The 22281-nt window shown below is 36.0% G+C and overlaps 1 protein-coding gene across 1 annotated transcript in view; it reads left to right on the plus strand.

The window, feature by feature from the left end:
* ZGRF1 (zinc finger GRF-type containing 1) overlaps nt 1-21562 on the plus strand; it is a 99843-nt gene extending 78281 nt beyond the window's left edge. Inside the window, exons 20-29 of the mRNA XM_049885494.1 lie at nt 642-895; nt 8957-9116; nt 12313-12390; nt 12587-12734; nt 15632-15759; nt 17100-17223; nt 19513-19689; nt 19824-19958; nt 20658-20919; nt 21272-21562. Of these exons, the coding sequence (XP_049741451.1) occupies nt 642-895; nt 8957-9116; nt 12313-12390; nt 12587-12734; nt 15632-15759; nt 17100-17223; nt 19513-19689; nt 19824-19958; nt 20658-20919; nt 21272-21429 (1624 nt within the window). The 3' untranslated portion in view covers nt 21430-21562. The remainder of the gene's footprint in view (nt 1-641; nt 896-8956; nt 9117-12312; nt 12391-12586; nt 12735-15631; nt 15760-17099; nt 17224-19512; nt 19690-19823; nt 19959-20657; nt 20920-21271) is intronic.
* Nucleotides 21563-22281: the final 719 nt, after the last annotated feature.

Consider the following 22281-nt stretch of genomic DNA (forward strand, 5'->3'; position numbering starts at 1 on the left):
TGTCCCTGTTTAAAAAATTATAAGTGATATTATACTAAATGCATTAAAATGGCAAGAAAAAGTATATTTTCTAATTTGGAATGTGATTACCTATCTTGTTTCATTCTTTTCACCGTAATGAAGACCTGTGTAAAAAGATAAATATCCTTATGATTCTATTATGTTATTTATTTGCTTTGACATTAATTCGGTCTTTATAGAAATACAAATAAAATCAATGTATTTAATGTAGTTTTACCTGAAATAGAAGCTATATTAATTATCTAAGTCAGCTTTGCATAATAGAGCATGGGCTTTAAAGTCATTCCACCACTTACTGGCTGTGTGCTTTTTTGGGGAAAAAAAAGAACATTCCTGTGCCTGTATTTGGGATAACTGACTACTTCATAGGGTAGTTATGAAGTTTACATCAAACAGCGTACAAAATGATTAGCATAGTGCCAACACATAGTAGATACTCAATAAATGTTAGTGCTCTCTTCTCCTACCCTCCTCCAAATTGGGGTAAGTATCCATTTGTGCTCTTTAAAAAATGTTCTTTGTGAGGCTTATAGAGTGAAGGCTAAGTTATGAATGACTTTACTAACCTATTTCAAAAGCCCCTCATTTTTCTTTGACTTTTTTTTACTGCTTTTTCCTAGGTCTTCACCAACTACAGTTAACAAGAGAGTCAATAAAAGAAAATTTATTCCACCAGCCTTCATAAATACCAACACAAAATTTGAACTAAGCCCTGGAACATCATTGCAGTTAGCTAGTGAGTTAATTCAGGTACACAAGTTAAACAAGGACCAAGCTACAGCTCTGATTCAAATAGCTCACATGATGATATCACACGACAGTGCTAAAGTACAGGAACTACGAACCCATACCCTCCCTATCACAATCATACATGGTAAGAAGCAAGAAAGAAAATAGCTCTAATAAATTTTGATGTAAGCTCTGCTTCTTTGCAGTTTCCTAGTTAAGCTTCCAGAATAACTCTAAATAGACTTTTTGAACCTGAACCCACTTTAGTAAACTGTTACCTGAGCTGAGATCAGATCTGACCACCCTAAAGGAGAGAATTGGTAGCACATCTGATGAATGAATAACATTATACACGAAGCACCCAGATTTGATCTAGATTTCTGTTTGTTGCTCTAATAGACTTCAATTCTGATCAGAAAAGTCTCTTATTAATTCCTAGTTAGCTCACTCTTCTATGCTTCACAGAAGCTATTCCAAACTTTTCATTCTCATGAACCCATCCTTGCCCCTGACCCACTGTGTCTCTGAAATTGATCTTGCTTCTAAAATAGGAAATGGAGTTCATAACAGAAACTCCTTGCTATGTCCTGCCCTCTTTTTCCAACTTACCTAAGTTTGCACCTATTCTTTTTCTTACAAAACAAACACTTGTCTTATAAAACTGACATTAACTAACTAGTAGTACACTCATCCTTATAAGTGTTGTTAGGTGCCATTGAGTCCGTTCCGACTCATAGCAACTCTATGTACAACAGAACAATCCTGCACGATCCTCACAATCATTGCTATGTCTGAGCCCATTGTTGCAGCCACCATGTCAGTCCTTCTCGTTGAGGGTCGTCTTCTTTTTCACTGACCCTCTACCAAGTGTGATGTTCCTCTCCAGGGACTAGTCCCTCCTGATAACATGTGCAAAGTATATGAGATGAAGTCTCGTCATCCTCTCTTCCAAGGAGCACTCTGGTTGTATTTCTTCCCAGACAGACTTGTTTGTTCTTCTGGCAGTCCATGGTATATTTAGTATTCTTCACCAACACCACAGTTCAAAGGCATCAACTCCTTCACATGCAGATGAGGCGATTGAAAATATCATGGCGTGGGTCAGGGGTACCTTAGTCCTCAGAGTGACATCTTTGTCTTTCAGCACTTGAAAGAGGTCTTTTTCAGCAGATTTGCCTAACGCAATACATTGTTTGATTTCTTGACTTCTACTTACTGGTGCGTTGGTTGTGTATCCAAGTAAAAACAAATCCTTGACAACTTCGGTCATTTCTCCATTTATCATGATGTTGCTTATTGGTCCAATTGTGAGGATTTTTGTTTCCTTTATGTTGAGGTGTAATTCATACTGAAGGCTGCAGTCTTTGAACTTCATCAATAAGTGTTTCAAGGCCTCTTTGCTTTCAGCAAGCAAGGTTGTATCATCTGCATATTGAAGGTTGTTAATGAGTTTTCCACCAATCCTGATGCCACATTCTTCATATAGTCCAGCTTCTTGTATTATTTGCCCAGCATACAGAAAGGATACAACCCTGATGCACACCTTTCCTGATTTTAAACTACACAGTATCTCCTTGTTCTACTTGTAGTTTAAACACACAGTATCTAGTTGTTCGGACAACTGCCTCTTGTTCTATGTACAGGTTCCGCATTACCACAATTAAATCTTCTGGAATTCCCATTCTTCACAGTGTTATCCAGAACTTGTTATGATCCACACAGCCAAATGCTTTTGCATAGTCAGTAAAACACAGGTAAACATCTTTCTGATATTCTCTGTTTTCAGCCAAGATTCACCTGACATCAGCAATGATATCCATCATGCCACACCCTCTTCTGAATCCAGCTTGAATTTCCGGTAGTTCTCTCTCGATGTACTGCTGCGACACACAAGCCACGACAGTGCAACAAACTGACAGATGCATGGTGGGGGAAATGTATAAAGAATGCATATTCCCTTACATATAGAAAATAGGATTTCTTTGCTATCATTTTCTTTTTCTTTATTGTGCTTTAGGTGAAAGTTTATAGCTCAAGTTAATTTCTCATACAAAAATTTATACATATATTGTTATACGACTCTGTTTGCAATCCCTATAATGTGACAGTGCACTCCCTCTTTGTTTCCTGTGTCCATTCAACCAGCTCCTATCCCTTTCTGCCTTCTCATCCTGCTTCCGGACAGGAGCTGCCCAGTTAGTCTTGTATATCTACTTGAACTAAGAAGCACACTCTTCATGTGTATTATTTTGTTTTATAGTACAGTTTAATCTTTGTCTGAAGAGTTGGCTTCAGAAATGGTTTTATTTCTGGGTTAACAAAGAGTCCAGGGGCCATGTCTTCGGGAGTTTCTTTAGTCTCAGTCAGACCATTAAGTCTGGTCTTTTTACGTGAACTTGAGTTCTGCACCCCACTTTTTTCCTGCTTTGTCAGAGACTTTCTGTTGTGTTTCCTGTCAGGGCAATCATTGGTGGTAGCCGGGTACCTTCTAGTTCTTCTGGTCTCAGGCTGATGGAGTCTCTGATTTATGTGGACCTTTTGTCTCTTGGGCTAATATTTTGCTGTGTGTTCTTCATTCTCCTTTGCTCCTGGCGAGTTGGGACCAATTGATGCATCTTAGATGGCCACTAGCAAGCTTTTAAGACCCCAGATACTACTCACCAAAGTGGGATGCGGAACACTTTCTTAATAAACTTTGTTATGCCAGTTGACCTAGATGTCCCCTGAAACTATGGTCCCCGGACCCACGCCACTGCTACTCTGTCCCTCGAAGTGTTCCCCTGTATTCAGGAAACTTCTTAGCTTTTGGTTTAGTCCAGTTGTGCCAATGTCACCTGTATTGTGTGTTGCCCTTCTTTCACCTAAAATAATTCTTGTCTACTATCTAGTGAATTCCCCTTTCTTTCCCTCCCCACCCTCATAACCATTAAAGAATGTTTTCTTCTGTGTTTAAACCTTTTCTGGAGTTCTTATAATAGTGGTCTCACACAACATTTGTCCTTTTGCGACAGACTAATTTCATTCAGCATAATGCCTTTCAGATTCATCCATGTTGAGAGATGTTTCATGGGTTCATCATTGTTCTTTATCATTGCATAGTATTCCATCGTGTGAATATACCATAATTTGTTTATTCATTCATCTATTGATGGTTACCTAAGTTGTTTCCATCATTTTGCTATTGTGAACAGTGCTGCAGTGAACATGGATGTGCATATATCTATTCTTGTGACAGCTCTTACTTCTCTAGGATATATTTCAAGGAGTGGGATTGCTTGATCTTATGGTACTTCCAATTTCTAGCTTTTTAAAGAAGCACCAAATTGATTTCCAAAGTGGTTGTAACCGTTTTACATTCTCACCAGCAGTGTATAAGTGTTCCAGTCTCTCTTTTGTGTTTTTTTGATTGATTCTAGCCTTGTTCGGGTGAGATGGTATCTTATTGTAGTTTTGATTTGCATTTCTCTAATGGTTAACGATCGTGAGCATTTCCTCATGTATCTGCTAGCTGCCTGAATGTCTTCTTTGGTGGAGTGCCTGTTTATATCCTTACCCCATTTTTTAATTGGTTTGTCTTTTTGTTGTTGAGTTTTTGCAGTATCTTGTAGATTTTAGAGATTAGACCCTGACCAGATATGTTGAAGCCAAAAGTTTCTTCCCAGTGTATAGGTTGTCTTTTTACTCTTTTGGTGAAGTCTTTTTATGAGCATAAGTGTTTGATTTTTAGGAGCTACCAGTTATTTAGTTTCTCTTTTGGTGTTTGTACATTATTAATTATAGTTTGTATTCTATTTATGCCATATGTCAGGGCTTCTAACATTGTCCCTATTTTTTCTTCCGTAATCTTTATTGTTTTAGATTTTATATTTAGGCCTTTGATCCACGTTCAGTTCATTTTTGTGCATGGTGTGAGGTATGGGTCTTGTTTCATTTTTTTGCAGATGGATATCCAGTTATGCCAGCAGCATTTGTTAAAGAGACTGTCTTTTCCCCATTTACCAGACTTTGGGCCTTTGTCAAATATCAGCTGCTCATAGGTGGATGAATTTATGTCTGGATTCTCAATTCTGTTCCATTGGTCTATGTATCTGTTGTTGGACCAGATGTTGTTGTTTGACTACCATGGCAGTATAATAGGTTCTACAATCAGGTAGCGTGAGGCCTCCTACTTTGTTCCTCTTCTTCAATAATGCTTTACTTACCCGGAGCATCATCCTTTTCCACATGAAGTTGGTGATTTGTTTTTCTATCTCGTTAAAAAACGTCATTGGAATTTGGATTAGGATTGCATTGTATCTGTAGGTTGTTTTGGGTACAACTGACATTTTCACAATGTTGAGTCTTCCTAGCCATGAGCAAAGTATGTTTTTCCATTTACGTAGGTCTCTTTTGGTTTCTTGCAGTAGTGTCTTGTAGTTTTCTTTGTATAGGTCTTTTACGTCTCTGGTTAGATTTATTCCTAAGCGTTCCTAAGTATCTTTGGGGCTATTGTAAATGGTATTGATTAGGTGATTTCTTCTGGAAGTTCTCTTTGTTGGTGTAGAAGAATGCATGTTATTTTCATATGTTTATCTTGTATCCTGATACTTTGCTGAAATCTTCTATTAGTTCCAGTAGTTTTCTTGTGGATTCTTGGGGGTTTTCAGTGTATAAGCTCATATCATCTGCAAATAGGGATACTTTAACTTCTTCCTTACCAATTTGGATGCCCTTTTATTTATTTTTCTTGCCTTATTGCTCTGGCTAGGACCTCCAGCACAATTTTGAATAAGAATGGTGATAAAAGGCATCCTAGTCAGATTCCTGTTTTCAAGAGGATTGCTTTCAGACTCTCTCCATTTAGGATGATGTTGGCTGTTGGCTTTGTATAAATGCCTTTTATTATGTTGTGGAATTTTGCTTGTATTCCTATTTTGCTGAGATTTTTTTTTTTTTTATCATGAATTGGTGTTGGATTTTGCCAAATGTCATTCTTGCCTTTTGTTTTATTTATGTGATGGATTACATTGATTGTTTTTCTAACGTTGAACCATCCCTGCATATCTGGAAGGAATCTCACTTGGTCATGGTGAATTATTTTTTCAATATGTTGTTGAATTCTATTGGCTAGAATTTTATTGAGGATTTTTGCATCTATGTTCATGAGAGCTATTGGTCTGTAATTTTCTTTTTTTGTGGTGACTTTACCTGATTTTGGTATCAGAGTTATGCTGGCTTCATAGAATGAGTTTGGGGGTATTCCATCCTTTTCTACGCTCTGAAATACCTTTAGTAGTACTGGTGTTGATTCTTCTCTGAAAGTTTGGGAGAATTCTCCAGTGAAGCTGTCAGGGCCAGGGCTTTTTTTCATTGGTAGTTTTTTAGTTACTTCCTCAATCTCTTCTATTGTTGCAGGTTTATTTAGTTTTTCTATCTCTGTTTGTGTTAGTTTAGGTAGGTAGTGTGTTTCTAGAAATTTGTCCATTTCCTCTAAGTTTTCAAATTTGTTGGAATACAATTTTCATTGTATTCTGTTATGATTCTTTTAATTTCAGTTGGGTCTGTTGTGATGTTACCTATCTCATTCCTTATTTAGGTTATTTGCTTCCTCTCCTGTTTTTCTTTTGTCAGTTTGGCCACTGGTTTATCAATTTTGTTGACCTTTTCAAAGAACCAGCTTCAGTCTTGTTAACTCTTTCAATTATTTTTCTATTCTCTATTTCATTTAATTCTGCTCTAATTTTTATTATTTCCTTTCTTCTGGTGCCTGTGGGCTTCTTTTGCTGCTCTCTTTCTGCTTGTTGGAGGTTTAGGGTTAATGTTTTGATTTTGGCCCTCTCTTCTTTTTGGATATGTGTATTTATTGCTATAAATTGACCTGTGAGCACTGCTTTTGCTGTGTCCCAAAGGTTCTGAAGCTGTACCGGGACCAGAGCAGAATAGGGAGGGTATGGGTAAATGGGTGAGTAGTACTTCCCAGAGGTGGAAGGGTGTTTTGAACCTGCGTGGTAGGTTAGACGCTTGCACTTAACTTTCACAGATCCAGCACCGCTTTCCCCTGGTTCTGCAGGTTTTTGCAGACTCTTTGCCTCTCAGTTTCTGCTGGAGTGGAAAATGCATCCTGAGCACTACTGCTTGTCTCAGCCTGCTCACGCTGGCTGGTCCAGCATGCAGGGTGCCGCCCAGGTCAGGTCTGAGAAATCCTCACTGCTTCTGAACTGTCTCTCCCTCGCCCTGACACTCAGTCCAACTCCTCAACTTTGTCTTTAATGTTCAGGGCTCCTAGATTGTCATATATAATTGATTCACTTTTTTTGGGGGTCTTTGTTGTAAGAGGGACCTCAGGAAGCATCTGACTACTCCGCCAGCTTGGCCCCTGCCTCTGGACCTAGTCTTAACATCTTTCTGTTTGTTCCACTGAAGGGGCTCTGTTTCCTCCTATTCAGAGCTAATATGTCTATCTAGATTCTGTCACCTCTTTTTGATCCATCAACATCTTCCCTCTGCTTTATCTTAAATTTCTCCTTTCTCCCTTTTTCTTAATATATAAGCATACATACTGAAGTGGCTCCCAGCTTGAAAGAAAAATCAAAATCGAATCTATGCCATCTCTAGCTGTTGTCTTACCTATTTCCTTCTCTTCAAAGCAAAGCTTATTGAAAAAGTAGTTCATATATGAAAATCTCTGGGGTTGTTTGTTTATTTGTTTCTTACCTCCCATCTATTTCCAACTTTTGTTAACTGAGTTTACCTCACACCACTAAAACTCCTTTTGCTAAATTCTCACAAATATGGAATTTTTTAAACTACTTTACCTGACTTGATTTTTTTCTGTTGACGCCTCTCCCTTTGAAACTATTCTTCCTTAATCTGCATGGAAGAATGTGATTCCCTCCTGGTTTGTTATTACTCATTATCAATCTACTTCATGGTTTCTTCTTACTTGGCTCATCTCTTAAATGTTAGTCTTCTTTACCCCACAGCTCCTTCTTGGGCCCTCTTCGTATTCTAAACAAACTGAGCAAGCAGTCTAATCCCATCTGTACCTAGGACTTTGTCCAGTTTCATCATACCCCATGACAATGCCCACATCGAATCTTGAGGCCAGATTTTTCTCCTCACTGTAAACGAAGTATATGTAATTGCCCTGATGTGTCCACCAGAACATATCTAGTACTTTGAATTCAAATCTCCATATGCCCCATTTCTTCTCACAGACCTCCATCTCCAAGCCAATCCTACTTTTTGTCCTATTTTGAGGAATTACATCAAATCCACCCTGTAGACCAAGCTGGACACCTGAGGGTCAGTCTAGATTTTCTTTCTCCCTATATTAGATGATTTTCTTTCAGTCTTCTTCCTACATTTCTTACTGTTTATCTGCCACCATCAGATCAGTCACTGAGATGTGTCTCATCTAGCGTCCACCCATCTTTCTTATAGATACTCTTCAGTTCACTTGCACCATCATCCAGGCCTTCAGCATACCTCCATGTGGCCTAGTGAGTAAAAGTGTGGGCCCTAGATCTAGAATCCTGGAATTATCTCCTTGCTCTATCATTTATTAGCTGTATGATTTTGCACAAGAGCAATGGTGATCCAGTAGTAGAATTCTTAACCTTCTATGCAGGAGATATGGGTTCCATTCCCAGGTAATGCACTTCAGGCACAACCACAACCTGTCTGTTTGTGGAGGCATGTGTGTTACTATGATGCTGAACAGGTTTCAGTGGTGACCCAGACCAAAACAGACTAGGAAGAACAGCCTGACGATCTACCTCTGAAATTCAGTTAATGAAATCCCTATGGATCACAACAGTCTGATCATTTTGTACGTGGAATCTCCATGAGTCAGAGGCTAGCTCTCAATGGCAGCCAACAACAATGATCATGGGCAGGTTCCTTATCTCTTAATTTAAATTTTCCAGTCCTGTAAAATGAGAGGATAGTAATAGCATCTACCTTAGAGGGTTGGATGATTAAATGAATTAGCACACGTAAAGGCACCTGGCATATGGGAAGCACTTAGTAAATGTCAGCATGTAATATGGTTATGATTATCTTACACAACTGATAATTGGTACTTTAACTGATTTACCTGTAGCTTTTTCTTCCTCCACATTAACATCCAAGTAGTTTTTCTAAAATGCAGATCAGTCAATTAAGTCAATTCTATTACTTAAAATCCTTCAATGACTTTTTTTCCCCCTTCCTTTAAAATAATTAGGTGTCTTTGGAGCAGGAAAGAGTTATTTGCTGGCAGTAGTTATTTTATTCTTTGTACAGCTATTTGAAAAGAGTGAAGCTTCTACAGATGGAAATGCAAGACCATGGAAAGTTCTGATTTCTTCTTCCACTAATGTAGCTGTTGACAGAGTACTTCTTGGGTAGGTATAGCAAGTGTATTTAAGGAGCTAATATTTTTTATGTTATTGTTGAGAGAAGCAATTCACCATGGGCCCTGAGTGTCTATGCACATTCTTGCTGAGTATGCCAAGAATGCAAGGCCTTTGTCTCTGAAACGGGAATCTCATTTCTTCTCCCAGCCTCCATGAAACAGTAATGGGCTAACTTATTAGTTCGTGAGTAGGATAAGATAAAATATCAAACCTGACAATTTTGGCACAAGTATGGGGTACTCATGTAAAAATTTGAGTTTAGCTACTAACATGTAGGGCTGAGAGGTGGATTACTGGTGAAGACAATTTGCCATGGGCCCTGAGCATCCTAGCTGGGATGCTAAAAATGCAAGACCCTGACGACCCTTTAATCCATTGCCGTTGAGTTAATTCCGACTCATAGCGACCCTAAAGGACAGAGTAGAACTGCCCCGTAGGGTTTTCATGGAGCGGTTGGTAGATTAGAACCGCTGACCTTTTGGTTAGCAGCCGAGCTCTTAACCACTATGCCTCCAGGGCTCCTAGGGTTTCCTAGGCTGTAGTAATCTTTACTGGCCCAGGGCTTTTTAACTGTGACATTTCTCACAGCTGTGTTAACAGCAAACGACTTTAAGGAATGAGGCAATGTCTCCCTTCCACACAAAGAGCAGGCTTGGTGGTACAAAAGTAATGGATCCCCAAGCTCAGTGTTTCTTTCCTGTAATGCACCCCATTGCATGGGCAGGCATCCATCTGGGCCCACTACATCTCCCCATGGGACGTGCGGGGTAGCAAGAAAAACCAGTAATTTGATGTTCATGCTGCTTGCTGTGACATGAGTAATAAAGTCCTTTGTCTCTGACCTCAGAGTCTTGGGTTTATTACCTTCTAAGTAAGGCTAAAACCAAATTCCAGAACGGTTACAGGTCAGTCTCTTATCCATCTGCCTGTATGAACAAATAATAGTAAAATAGCTGAAAAATTAAATTATGCTTTTTATTTTAATAAGAGGGATCCAAAGAAGGCAATAGTAATCTGTTTTACAGTTATAAAATGTTTGTGGTCATGTAAGATTTTATTAAAAATGCAAAGAAAATATTACATAATATTTTACCAATATTCCAGTTTGATTTTCTGAATTCTAACCTTAATGACAAAGTTTGACTAGGAGAAACAATCTATTATTTATAAATCTAGGCTTTTAAGAAATTAATATTTATAACCATATAAGTTAATGCTTATGGTAGAAAATATGCGGACTATACAGATAATATATTTCTTACTACAATTTTTTTATACACACATGCATGCATACTCACTTTTTTTTTTCCAAATTAGGATTCAACAATATATATATTGTATCCTTTTTTTTACTTAAAGATTATTTCTTCAAGGTCTTAAATCTTCCTAGAACTCATAATATGTAATAACTGTATTATGTTCAATGATTTGATTACACCACGCTTTGGTTAAGCAATCTTCGATTAGTACTTCCCAAATTTTTGCCATTATAAATAATCTTGTTACAAAAAATACTTAAACATAAATCTTTATCCCCATTTCTACATCTTTCCTTAAGAAAAAGTCCCAGGCCTAGAGTAAAAGATCAGAATATTTTTAAGCCTCTTATTGACATTTGCAAAATTACCCTCCATAAAGGTTATGCAATTGAGCAGTGTATTCTGGATTATAATAGACGGGATAGGACAAAGAGTTTCTTGAGAAGAAATAAAAGAGCATGGGTAACTGCGCATACCTTTTACCTAATGGTTATAGTACAGTAGGGATACTGTACTCTAGGTTATTACAGATTTAACACAGAATTGCATTAAAAAATATAAACTAGTATTTCAGAATGAAAAGTAGCTGACTGCTCTCTGACATAAGAATGTAAAAAGCAAAAATTGAAATCTACTCAGGCATTGACACTAAATAAATTGCTTCAAAGTTATTTTGGAAAACTGTGGAGGGCTATGCCAAACAAAACCAAGCCCGTTGCTGTTGAGTTGATTCCAATTCATGGTGACCCCATGTGGCTCAGAGTGGAACTGTGCTCCATGGGGTTTTCTTGGCTGTAATCTTCACAGAAGCGGATCACCAGGCTTTTCTTGCATGGCATGGCACCACTGGGTGGATTCAAATGGTCGACCTTTAGGTTAGTAGCAAACCGTTTGCACTACCCATGGGCCTTTAGAGGGCTACAGTTTCTTTAATTCTCCAACTCTTTAAATTCCTATTTTGAGATAGTAGAAGATGTTTTAGAGGATGGGTATTCATTGAGTTCCTATTCCTAGCATAGAGCTAGAGCTGTAAGATATCTAGGAAGGAAGGGTAGGTAAGGATTCCTTCTTCACAAAGCCCTTATTGGTGGTGGGATAATGTAGAGGAGCGGTCATAGCTTTTGGAGATAAATGGACTTGCCTGAGTTTTAATCATAGTTACTCCACTTATTAGCTATATGACCTCGACAAAATTACCTCACTTCTGAGCTTCGGTCCCCTCATTTCTAAGATGAGATACCTTGCAGAGCTGTTGTGAGTATTGAGTGAGATTAATGTATGTAAAGAGCCTAACACACTCTTCCTAATAAATTTGCATGCTAAATATATGGTAGCTGTTAGGATTGTGATGAGTTGGAATAAACTCGATGGTACCTGGTTGGCAGTCCCTGGGTGGTACAAGCAGTTAAAACACTTGGCTATTAACCAAAAGGTTAGAAGTTCAAGTCCATGTAGACACACTGCTGAAGACAGACCTGGTGATCTACTTCCCAAAAGTCAGCCATTGAGAACCTTGTGGAGCACAGTTCCGCTCTGACACATGGGGTTGGCGTTAGTCAGAGTTGACTCTACAGCAGTCAGTTTTATTGTTTTTCATATTATTGTGTCTTTAGGGGCAATTTTATTTGTGATAAATACTAACATTGCTATTTTGTGAGCATGGGCCCTCAACATAATACACATTTATTTTAATTCTTTATTTTATTCTCTAAATTTATTTTAATTCTCTAAAAAATGTAGCCTATAGAAATTCTTCACCTATATCGCATTTCCTTTGAGTTTGTGACATTTTATGTTGAATTACGTAGCTCTAAAATATTCTGTTACACAAAATTGATTTTACTAATATAATTATTATATAAAACTTTCTTTTATATTCTATTTTCTAAATAATCAGAATTTACTTTAACTTGCTTTCTTTAAAGGCTTCGCAGTCTTGGATTTGAAAAGTTTGTCAGAGTTGGGAGTGTTAGGAAGATTGCCAAGCCAATTTTACCTTATAGGTAAGTAAGGCTAAATTCCAAAAGTCACATAATGTTCAGAGAACTATAATAATTTTATATAACACAACTTAAATTTGGTTTCTGAAGAAGAGCAGAAAAAGCCTTTTTCTTGGTTGATTTAGAAAAATCGTCACTTTTTTCTGATGTTAAAAAATGAAATAAAGGATGGTATTCTTTTATATAATTCTCTTTTTAGCTTGCATGCTGGCTCAGAAAATGAAAGTGAACAGTTAAAAGAACTACATGCACTAATGAGAGAAGAGCTGACTCCAGTGGAAAAAGTTTATGTGAGAAAAAGTATTGAGCAGCATAAACTGGGAACCAACAGAACTCTGCTGAAGCAGGTATGGAGACAGAGCTTCAATTTATTTTTTGAATTATGTATACTATTTAGATTTTCTTTATTCCTATTGAGGGAAGAATATTCTCTTAAATAAAACAAACTACTGTGATAACTTAGACTCAGCTAAGGTGTGTGCATGTATATCCTTGAATATAGTCTATCCAGTGCCTTTTATTTTTGTTGCAAAACATTCTTCAAATTTGTGAACAGATCGACCTCACCTTAATGACTTGGCCTTTTTCCTTCTCCTTTTTTATAGGCTTATTCTTTTTATAGGCTTGCAGAGGAAAGTGAGAGGTAGGACTAGATTCTGGCAGGTTAAATGAAACTTGGCTGCATTCCAAGAGAAATAGAGGCAGATAGAGTGTGGCTCTAGGCAAAATTTCCAAGTGAATTTTTTTTTTTGATGGTCTTCTAGAAAGCTGAGCCTCTCAGGGTCTTCCCTTATCCAAGAATCCAGGAATCTTAGAGACACTTTCTCCCTGGTATTGGAAGCCAGGACTAAGCACACAGGATCCCAGTCTATACAAGTAGCTCATCCCTTTCAGCAAGTTCTGATCAGGGCAGCCAGCCTAGACATCAGCTGGGAGCAGAGAAAGAAATCAATCAATAGCTTCCTTCTAGGAAAGGAGAGCATGGGGGAAAATAAAGGGTCGGAGGCAAAAAGAGTTGTTGGCTTCTTGGACTAAGTGGACATTGGTCACTTTCTGCAAAAGATTTGGAAAGAACAGCCTGCCTGGGAGCCTGTATTGACCAACTATGGTTGAAATAATGCTGCTTAACAAAATCTCAGTAGTTTAACAACAAACTTTATGACTCTGCAGGCCAACTGTGGTGACTTGGCTTGAAGCAAGGGTCAGTTCTCTCATTCTGAGAACAGCTGCCTGTGGCATGATGGTCTTCTGGTAAATGGCAGAAGTACAAGAAGGCAGGCCAGATCATACAAATACATTGAAAGCTTCTGTTCATATCATATCCTCTAACATTCCATTTGCCATAACAGGTCACATGGTCAAGCCCAACATCAGTGGGGCAGGGAAATATACTTCACCTACTTCTGTGGTGGAAGGCATTGCAAAGTCATATAACAAAAGATGTTAGTGTGTAATGCTCTTACAGGGAGGGAGGGAGGAATTGGAAATGATGATCCAGTGTAGAACAGGCCTCCAAATTTTGGTTCTAGAAGTCCTCAGGGCTTCAGATTGGCTTTCTGTTATCTGGGTTATAGAGTTAACTCTGTACTGCTTTCTCCCCAACTAAATCCAAAAGGGCTTAGTTTGACTATTAAACAGATAAAAATTAGTCATTTATGTAAACTACTTACCAGTATGCTGATTTATCATTTAACATACTAATGATATGCCAAAATAACTATTGATGGTTTCTTTGATAATTTTTAAATAAAAGCCCAGTTATCGTAATCTATTGCTCATTACTGTAACCTGTTCACAAATGAAAGCTATTTTGGAAGAAATGTCTTTTTAAGTTTAACAAATTTCCAAGGTTCTAAAATCAGAAGGCATTCAGACCTGTCAACAGTAATTCCTAAAATGAAATGTCTTTACAATAAAACTAATTTTTAAAAATACTTCATTGTTAATTACTACTTAATAAAATCTCTTTTGCAGTTAGAATCCCAACAATATAATAATAAATTAAAGTATTTAAAAAATGTAATTTTTGAAAGAAAAACATAGTTCTTTAGGGTTCTTATATTAGATATTTCTCTAAACAAAAAAAAATTGCTTCCTGATTCTTAACTCGAGTTCTCATTCTAAGGTTGTTTTTTGTAAGATATCATTACCAGAAATTAGATAATAAATGATATTTCCGAGTGATACCAAGAGCAGTGTGTATTGTTACAAGGGTGTCCTCTGCTGGTTCATTTTTCAAAACTCAGTGTTTAAAAACTGAAAGTTCTAATGTAAATGTGGCTTTAGGATTTTTGTTTTTAACTAACAAAGGAAAAGTTAACTGATGGAGGCCTATTGTTTATAATGAATGTTATTTATTATGAAAAGAAGTAAGGTGTTCATTTTCTTATTTCACAGGGTATTTGGAGGCAATATTTAATTTGTAAAGCATATTTTTGTTAACCACATTTATTGAGAAATGATATGGTCAGTTTGTATGGACTGCCCTTGCTACTTAGAACAGTAATTATCCAGAGATTGTTAGAAGAGAATGTGTGTGTGTGTGTCTATGTGTGTACGTATATATACACACACACACACATATATATAGCTAGTAGGCCATTAGGCTAATGACCACATCCAAGTAGAAAATTCATAGATATTCCTGTTGTTTATATCTGATTCCAGAGATTAAATATTAATTTTTATCATTTTACCTTGAAAATAATGGCTTTCTTCTATAATATTTAAGACTATTGAAATTTAAATGTACTTATAGACTACAAGTACACTTTGATTTACTCATGTTTGGAATTGACATCTTTACCTTCTTAAATAAATCAAAATACCAGTGTGCTTGAAGATTAAGCAAATGACAGTGTGTTAGTATATTCAATGACCTTTGTTGAGAACATTGGCCTACGTTGCTATAATGCATGTTGTATTTATTCAGCCTCATCTGGAAGGATACAATATGTAATGCCATCCATGATACTTTTTTAATCCTTGATATTGTAATACCTTCATTCTGAAAATCAAAATGTACCTTTTATTTGTTGTTATTAATGGGCTTGTGGTTTAAGTAGCCCGTATCCTGTTATTTCCATTTTATATGTCGGAATAATGAAAATGTGGAGGTAAGTGACCTATGATTTGTCATTACCAGTGATTAAATTAGAGAATATATAATTAATTATATATTAGGGAATATATAATTAAATATATTCTCTTAATAGTTGTTAATAACATTTTTGTTATAATAAAGGTTCGAGTCGTTGGAGTTACCTGTGCAGCCTGCCCATTCCCGTGCTTGAATGATCTTAAGTTTCCTGTAGTTGTGCTGGATGAGTGCAGTCAAATAACTGAACCGGCTTCTCTCCTTCCCATTGCAAGGTAACGTCAAAGATTCTTTTCCTGAAGACACTCAGATGTCACAATTACTTCGAACATTTTCTCAGTTTAGCTTCTTACTAAACTTTTCCAAGAATTTTTAGCAACTCAGGTACTAAACTGATTTTTAAAAAGAAGAAGGAGAAGAGAAGAATACAGAGAGAATTTTTAGTTACTGTATCAAAGTTTTTTAGGTCCCAGTTTACACATTTGGGCCTCATAATCCTTAAAGCTGTAAATAGCCCTAATACCAGGATTGTACCTAAAACCTTGCAGAGTTCTCAACTAGATTAAAGGTTCTTATTTAGCTGTGGTTTGAGGACGTAACTCTCTTAAAGAATGTCCCCTTACCTTGATAGAATTCTAGTGTTTTGATTCTGAAAAGAATCTTTAGAAATGAAAGTTTGTCACCTAAAATTTAGAAGACTTTGAGATCTTCTAAACTGTCCCAGTAAGTTGGAGCATTGTGCTTTTAAAGCATCTCTTACTGATGCAAAGGTGGTAGAAAGAGTATTAGACCAGTAGGCCTGAGTTCTAGTCCTTGTTCTGTCCTCAGTTAACAAGGGAGAGGGGATGAACTGTCATGGTTTACCGAGGTCTTGGAGGGTTCCCACGCACAGGACTTTCAGTTTTAAAGCTGGGGTGGTCCTGGGAAAATTGGGATGAGTTGGTCACCCTACTCAGGAGGTAAAGGTTGAGAAGCACGAGGCCCAGAGTGGAGGCTAGGTGAATACTTGTTTAGCACCGAATATATATTAAACACATTACATACCTCATTGAATCCTTACAACAGCCATGCAAGGTATTACTACCTTCAGGTTACGGATAAGGATACTGAACCTTGGAAATATTAAATAACTTTCTGTGTCCACAGAATATAGTAGAGCTGAGATTTGGAAATAGGTTTGTGTACAAAACTTAAACTTTTCCCACTATATCTGGCTGCTGTTTAGAAAGACATTTAGCCCCTCTGAGCCTAATTTACTTCATCTCTAAGATAAAAGTTTAAGCCAAATGGCTTCTAAGAAATTTTTTAATTTTAAGAGTCTTTGAATTCTAAAAATCAGTGTTTTCCAAAGTGTGTTCTGTGAAATATTAATTGTATATAGGAGCAGTGAGTACTTAATAGATTTTATGGGAAAAATGAATTTATGTAAAGATTTCTTTACTGCATAACTTCTCAAAGCCTTTAATACACTTATCAGTACTATTAAGCCTTTTTTAGTTCACAGACTACTTCATGGGATTAAAATTATCTGGAATCTATTAATATTTTGGAAAACATTGCTATAAATGCCCCTTTTTTTCATTACCTAGATTAATTTTCAAAATTCTTTTTACAGGTTTGAATGTGAAAAGCTGATTCTTGTTGGGGATCCCAAACAGCTGCCTCCTACTATTCAGGGTTCTGATGCTGCTCATGAAAATGGATTGGAACAAACTCTTTTTGATCGACTTTGCTTAATGGTACATACTGCTAAATTCATATGGAATTATGATTTGTTGATTACACACTGTGTAGCTTGATAAAGAATGAAAATAATAGAAGTCAGGGTTGTTTAGAAAGTACTCATCTTAAAGATAAGTAGAACACATAATTTGAGCACCCCTTGATCAAGAATATTTTTCATGTGTACTTTACTAATGGGTGATGAGTATATTGCTTTTTCGGTTGCACTGAAAAACAACGTGGTTCCTAAGATGACAGGTAGATGAATCAGTGAGTTCGATATCAGTCATCCATCCCCCAAACCAGCACTGCTGTGGAGCTCTACTTCAGATTTTTGAATTTTTTAAAACTTAATTATTACTATTTTTCCAGTTGAGGTAAAATTCACATAACATTAAATTAACCATTTTAAAGTGAACCTTTCAGTGGCATTTAGCACATTCAGAGTTTTGTGCAGCCACTCCCACTGTCTAGTTCCAAAACATTTTCATCACCCCAAAATAAAATCCTGTACCCATTAAGCAGTTAGCATAATTATTTTGAGGTTCATCCACATTGCAGCACTTACTAGTATGTCATTGCTTTTTTGTGGCTGAATAACATTCCGTTGTATGTATATACCACAATTTGTTGTACATTCATTATTTCTTTTGTTTTGATGCAGTAATCTAAGTCAAGCTCTTTTTGTAAGTAGAAGATTAAAATGTTCTAACCAAAAGAATTATAAAAACACTTTTGCAGAAAGAGAAACTTTATCATGGTTTTTAGTTTAAATTGCAATTAAGGAGTTATTTTGCTATGTGATCTTTCAACAAGCTATAGTTTTTTAACATAGGAAGAGAAACTAAAATGAAACCAAAAGAATTGTTAAATCTCAAGGAAATACTTCTTCATCCATAAGAGATAATAATTCCTAAAATACTACTTTAAAAAGAGATTGTAGATAGAATGGAATGATTTCCCTGCTCAAAAATACAGAGACATTTGCACTCTTGTGTTTCTTTCTCATCTCCTCCCAAATTTGTTGGTTACATCTTTATTATATTTGTACTCTCTGGGTTTATAACATGCACCTTCTGTTTTAAAACCATAGTTTGTACAGTTATTTGGAATTATAGGCAGTCCCTCAGGTTATAAATGAGATCCCTTCCTCAAAAGTCTTTTTTTAAGTCAAATTTGCAGGCAAGTCGGAACAGGAACATGCAGTTCTTATTTGCCGTCGACTATTCAAATGTTTGTCTTAGCATATAGAATATTTTTTACCTTTCCATGCATATAAAATACTTCCAAACCGTGCAATATTTTTGTGAATATCATGAAGTAGTGTTTGCATCCGTCATTATGAGCCATAGTATGTATTTAACTCATATTTTTAATATAATAGGATTTATGGTAGAGTCCGTTCTTAAGTATGATTTGTCCATAAGTCAGACATTCGTAACCTGGGGACTGCCTATAATTAATTAGTTCCATATTTGAGTAGATTCAATATTCAGCTTATTTATCCATCTGGGTGTCTTGAACTTCATCAATTTAATTTCTCTAACATTGAACATTAGTTGATTCTAATTATAAATAAGGATCCTTTGAACATTTTTTATTAAAGCTTTTTGTCAAAGGTTTAAATGCCCACTGACTTAGACTCACCCACAAATTTATGTTCTAAAGATTAACTGATAGCTGAGGATTGATTTTTCTTGTTATCTTTTTGTCTTATAGAAGGTATTTTGTCCATGTGATCATTAATCCTGCATTTTATTATGTATGTATGTGTTATTAGAGAACCTTGTCGTTATCCACAATGTTTTTAGCAATACTACAGAACTTTCTGGAAATAAAGAACACAATCCAAAAGAGCCCTAAAGTAGCTGGGACTTGGATTTTATGATGCATTAACAAAATCTGAAATTTCTTTGAAGACCCTGAATGACAAATGGCTTTTACCCAAGAAGGAAGTTAATTAATGAATTAGCAAGAGCACTTTCTAGTTATTTTAAAGATTTCTTTCCAATTTAGTCTTAGGCCAACTCCAAATAGATTATGAAAACATAATGTTAATTGCCAAACTTATTAGATAATACATCTCAGATTTGGCATGTTTTATAATTTTTTAGTGTAATAATAGTTTACTATGAAAATATTTTTAGTAATTTCTTTTTAAAATGATTTTTATATATAATCTATTCTATAATTCATCTCCTAGGCACAATTTGGCAGTATTTTTAAATTTTAAAATATCATTTTCCTCTCCATGGGGGGTGGGAATCATATTTTACTTTCTTATTTTTCTGTATTAAAATTCTTAGGGTCACAAGCCAGTTCTCCTCAGAACCCAATACCGTTGTCACCCTGCAATCAGTACTATTGCTAATGATCTGTTCTATGATGGAAACCTCATGAATGGTGTTTCAGAAACAGAGAGGAGCCCTTTATTGGAATGGCTGCCAACCCTGTGTTTCTACAATGTCAAAGGACTTGAACAGGTAAATGACATTAATGTTAATGGGAGTAAACACATTTAATTTCCTGGTAAATTTTATTGTTGTTTGTATGATTTTACTTGGTCTTCCTCTAGCCTTTCTGGGAAATAAAATTTAGGATCTGTTTTTTGTTCCAGATTGAAAGAGATAACAGCTTTCATAATATGGCAGAAGCTGCTTTTACACTCAAGCTGATTCAATCACTGATTGCAAGTGGAATAGCAGGCTCTATGATTGGGGTGATAACATTATACAAATCCCAGATGTACAAGGTTTGTAATACATGTTATAATATTTATCACATATTAAATATTACACTTACATATTATAATGTTTAATATTACATTACACAGTTTTGTTTGGTGCTTAGAAAACCTTCAGAGCAATAGTGAATAATGTATTAAAAGAGAAACTTTCTGATTTTTGTCTGGTCTGGCTTTTTTTCTGTATAATTAAATGTAAACCTAACCGGGTTTAATTAAATTCAGTTTACAGCTGTTGGGGCAAAAATTCAAATAAGCAAATTAGAGGGAGGAAAATATGATGTATGTTTTGTGTTTTGGGACAGATGGAATCTCTATTTTCCACAGTGTTTTTTCATTATCATTAAATTTTATCAGTAAATCAAGGATATGTACCAGATATGAACGTACACGTGAGCCAATTTCTTCTAACTAGATTTTCTTTTTTTTTTTTTTAGTAGTTTTCGTTATTAGTTTATCAGCTCTAAATTAGTGCATCCAAATGACCTTCCTGGCAATGCAAAAGTAATCACTTTTGATTTTGTTTCGTAATTAATATTGAATTCATTGATTAATTTGTCATCTTAGAAACTAGGTAAATCTATGCGAGTCATAAAATGAAAAGTATCGGCTACTACGTAAATTAGAATGGTTGCTATGCATAGGTTCAGAGGTGTACGTTCTTCATGATCCTTGCATTGCTTGATCCCTATCTTCTTTCCTCTACAGCTTTGTCATTTACTCAGTGCTGTGGACTTTGACCATTCCAATATTAAAGCTGTCCAGGTGTCTACAGTGGATGCTTTTCAAGGAGCTGAAAAGGAGATCATTATTCTGTCCTGTGTAAGGACAAGACAAGTAGGATTCATTGATTCAGAAAAAAGAATGAATGTTGCATTGACCAGAGGAAGGAGGCATTTATTGATTGTGGGAAATTTAGCCTGTTTGAGGAAAAATCGGCTATGGGGGCGCGTGATCCAACACTGTGAAGGTAAAGTGAAAATGTTTTTAATTTAAGTATTTTTGAATTAAAACTGACTTTTTGGGGTTAGTGCTTGGGGAGGTTTGAACAGGATCAGTACTAAATTTGCCATTGCGGAAATGGCTGAAATAATAATATTGGACCATTATAAAATAAGGAACACTTATCTCTTATTTGGAGCCCTGGTGGCACCGTGGTTAAGAGCTTAGGCTGCTAACCAAAAGGTCGGCAGTTTGAATCCAGCAGCAACTCCTTGGAAACCCTGTGGGGCAGTTCTGCTCTGTCCGTTAAGGTCACTATAAGTTGGAATCAACTCAATGGCAACGGGTAACGGGTATCTCATATTTTGTATCTTTCTAAGGAAGAGAAGATGGATTGCAACATGCAAGCCAGTGTGAACCACAGCTGAACCATCTCCTTAAAGATTATTTACAAAAACAAGCAGAAGAAAAACAGAAGAAAAAGAGTGAAAAAGAGAAATCTCAAAGTAAATCTCTTTCACAAAAAGACACTGTGTAGACATTATGTATTTATGTAAATTCAAATTCATTTTACAACCTATATTTTTTATATTTTTCTTACCCTAAAACCTTTGTTATGGAAAAAAAAAGCTTGATCTTGATGATATTTTAGTAACACATTAAATAAGTTCAGCCAAAAAGTTTTCGTATTCAAAAAAGTATGAATTATTTATAGTAAGATAGGCAGATGTTGAAGTGAATATAAAATCTTAACTAATAAAAATAATTTTTTTCTTAAACCCATGCCGTCTGCTTGCTAAAGAAATGCATTTCACAAAGGACAGGCTAAAGCCTTCTTGAGGAATACCAACATTACTTCAAAATGTGTAAATATCTCAAAAGCTCATCTATTAGAATGTACCTGCACAGTCAGTTATACCAACCTACTCCTTTCTGAACTATAACTCTATATTTTAAAAATAAATATAATTCTATCCTATTTTATAAGTAAAAACATAATCAAAGTAAAACTTTTAAGAAGTACAAAAGAGAAGAAGGAAGAAAAACACCCAAAGTCTACACGTGGAAAGAACAGTGTTCAACACCCTTCAGTGGCCAATGCCCAGCACAATACCTGGTATGTTAAAAAAAAAAAAAAAAAAAAAACTCGTTGCCGACACATTGATTCTGACTCATAGAAACCCTATAGGGCAGAATAGAATTGGCCTATAGGTTTTCCAAGGCTGTAATCTTTTTTTTTTTTTAATAATCTTTATTGTGCTTTAAGTGAAAGTTTACAAATCAAGTCAGTCTCTCACACAAAAACCCATATACATCTTGCTACAGACTCTCAATTACTCTCCAGCCCACTCTCTCCCTCCACTCTCTCTTCATGTCCATTTCACCAGCT

Source organism: Elephas maximus, chromosome 5 (genome assembly GCF_024166365.1).
Source record: "Elephas maximus indicus isolate mEleMax1 chromosome 5, mEleMax1 primary haplotype, whole genome shotgun sequence".
NCBI classification, from domain to species: domain Eukaryota; kingdom Metazoa; phylum Chordata; class Mammalia; order Proboscidea; family Elephantidae; genus Elephas; species Elephas maximus.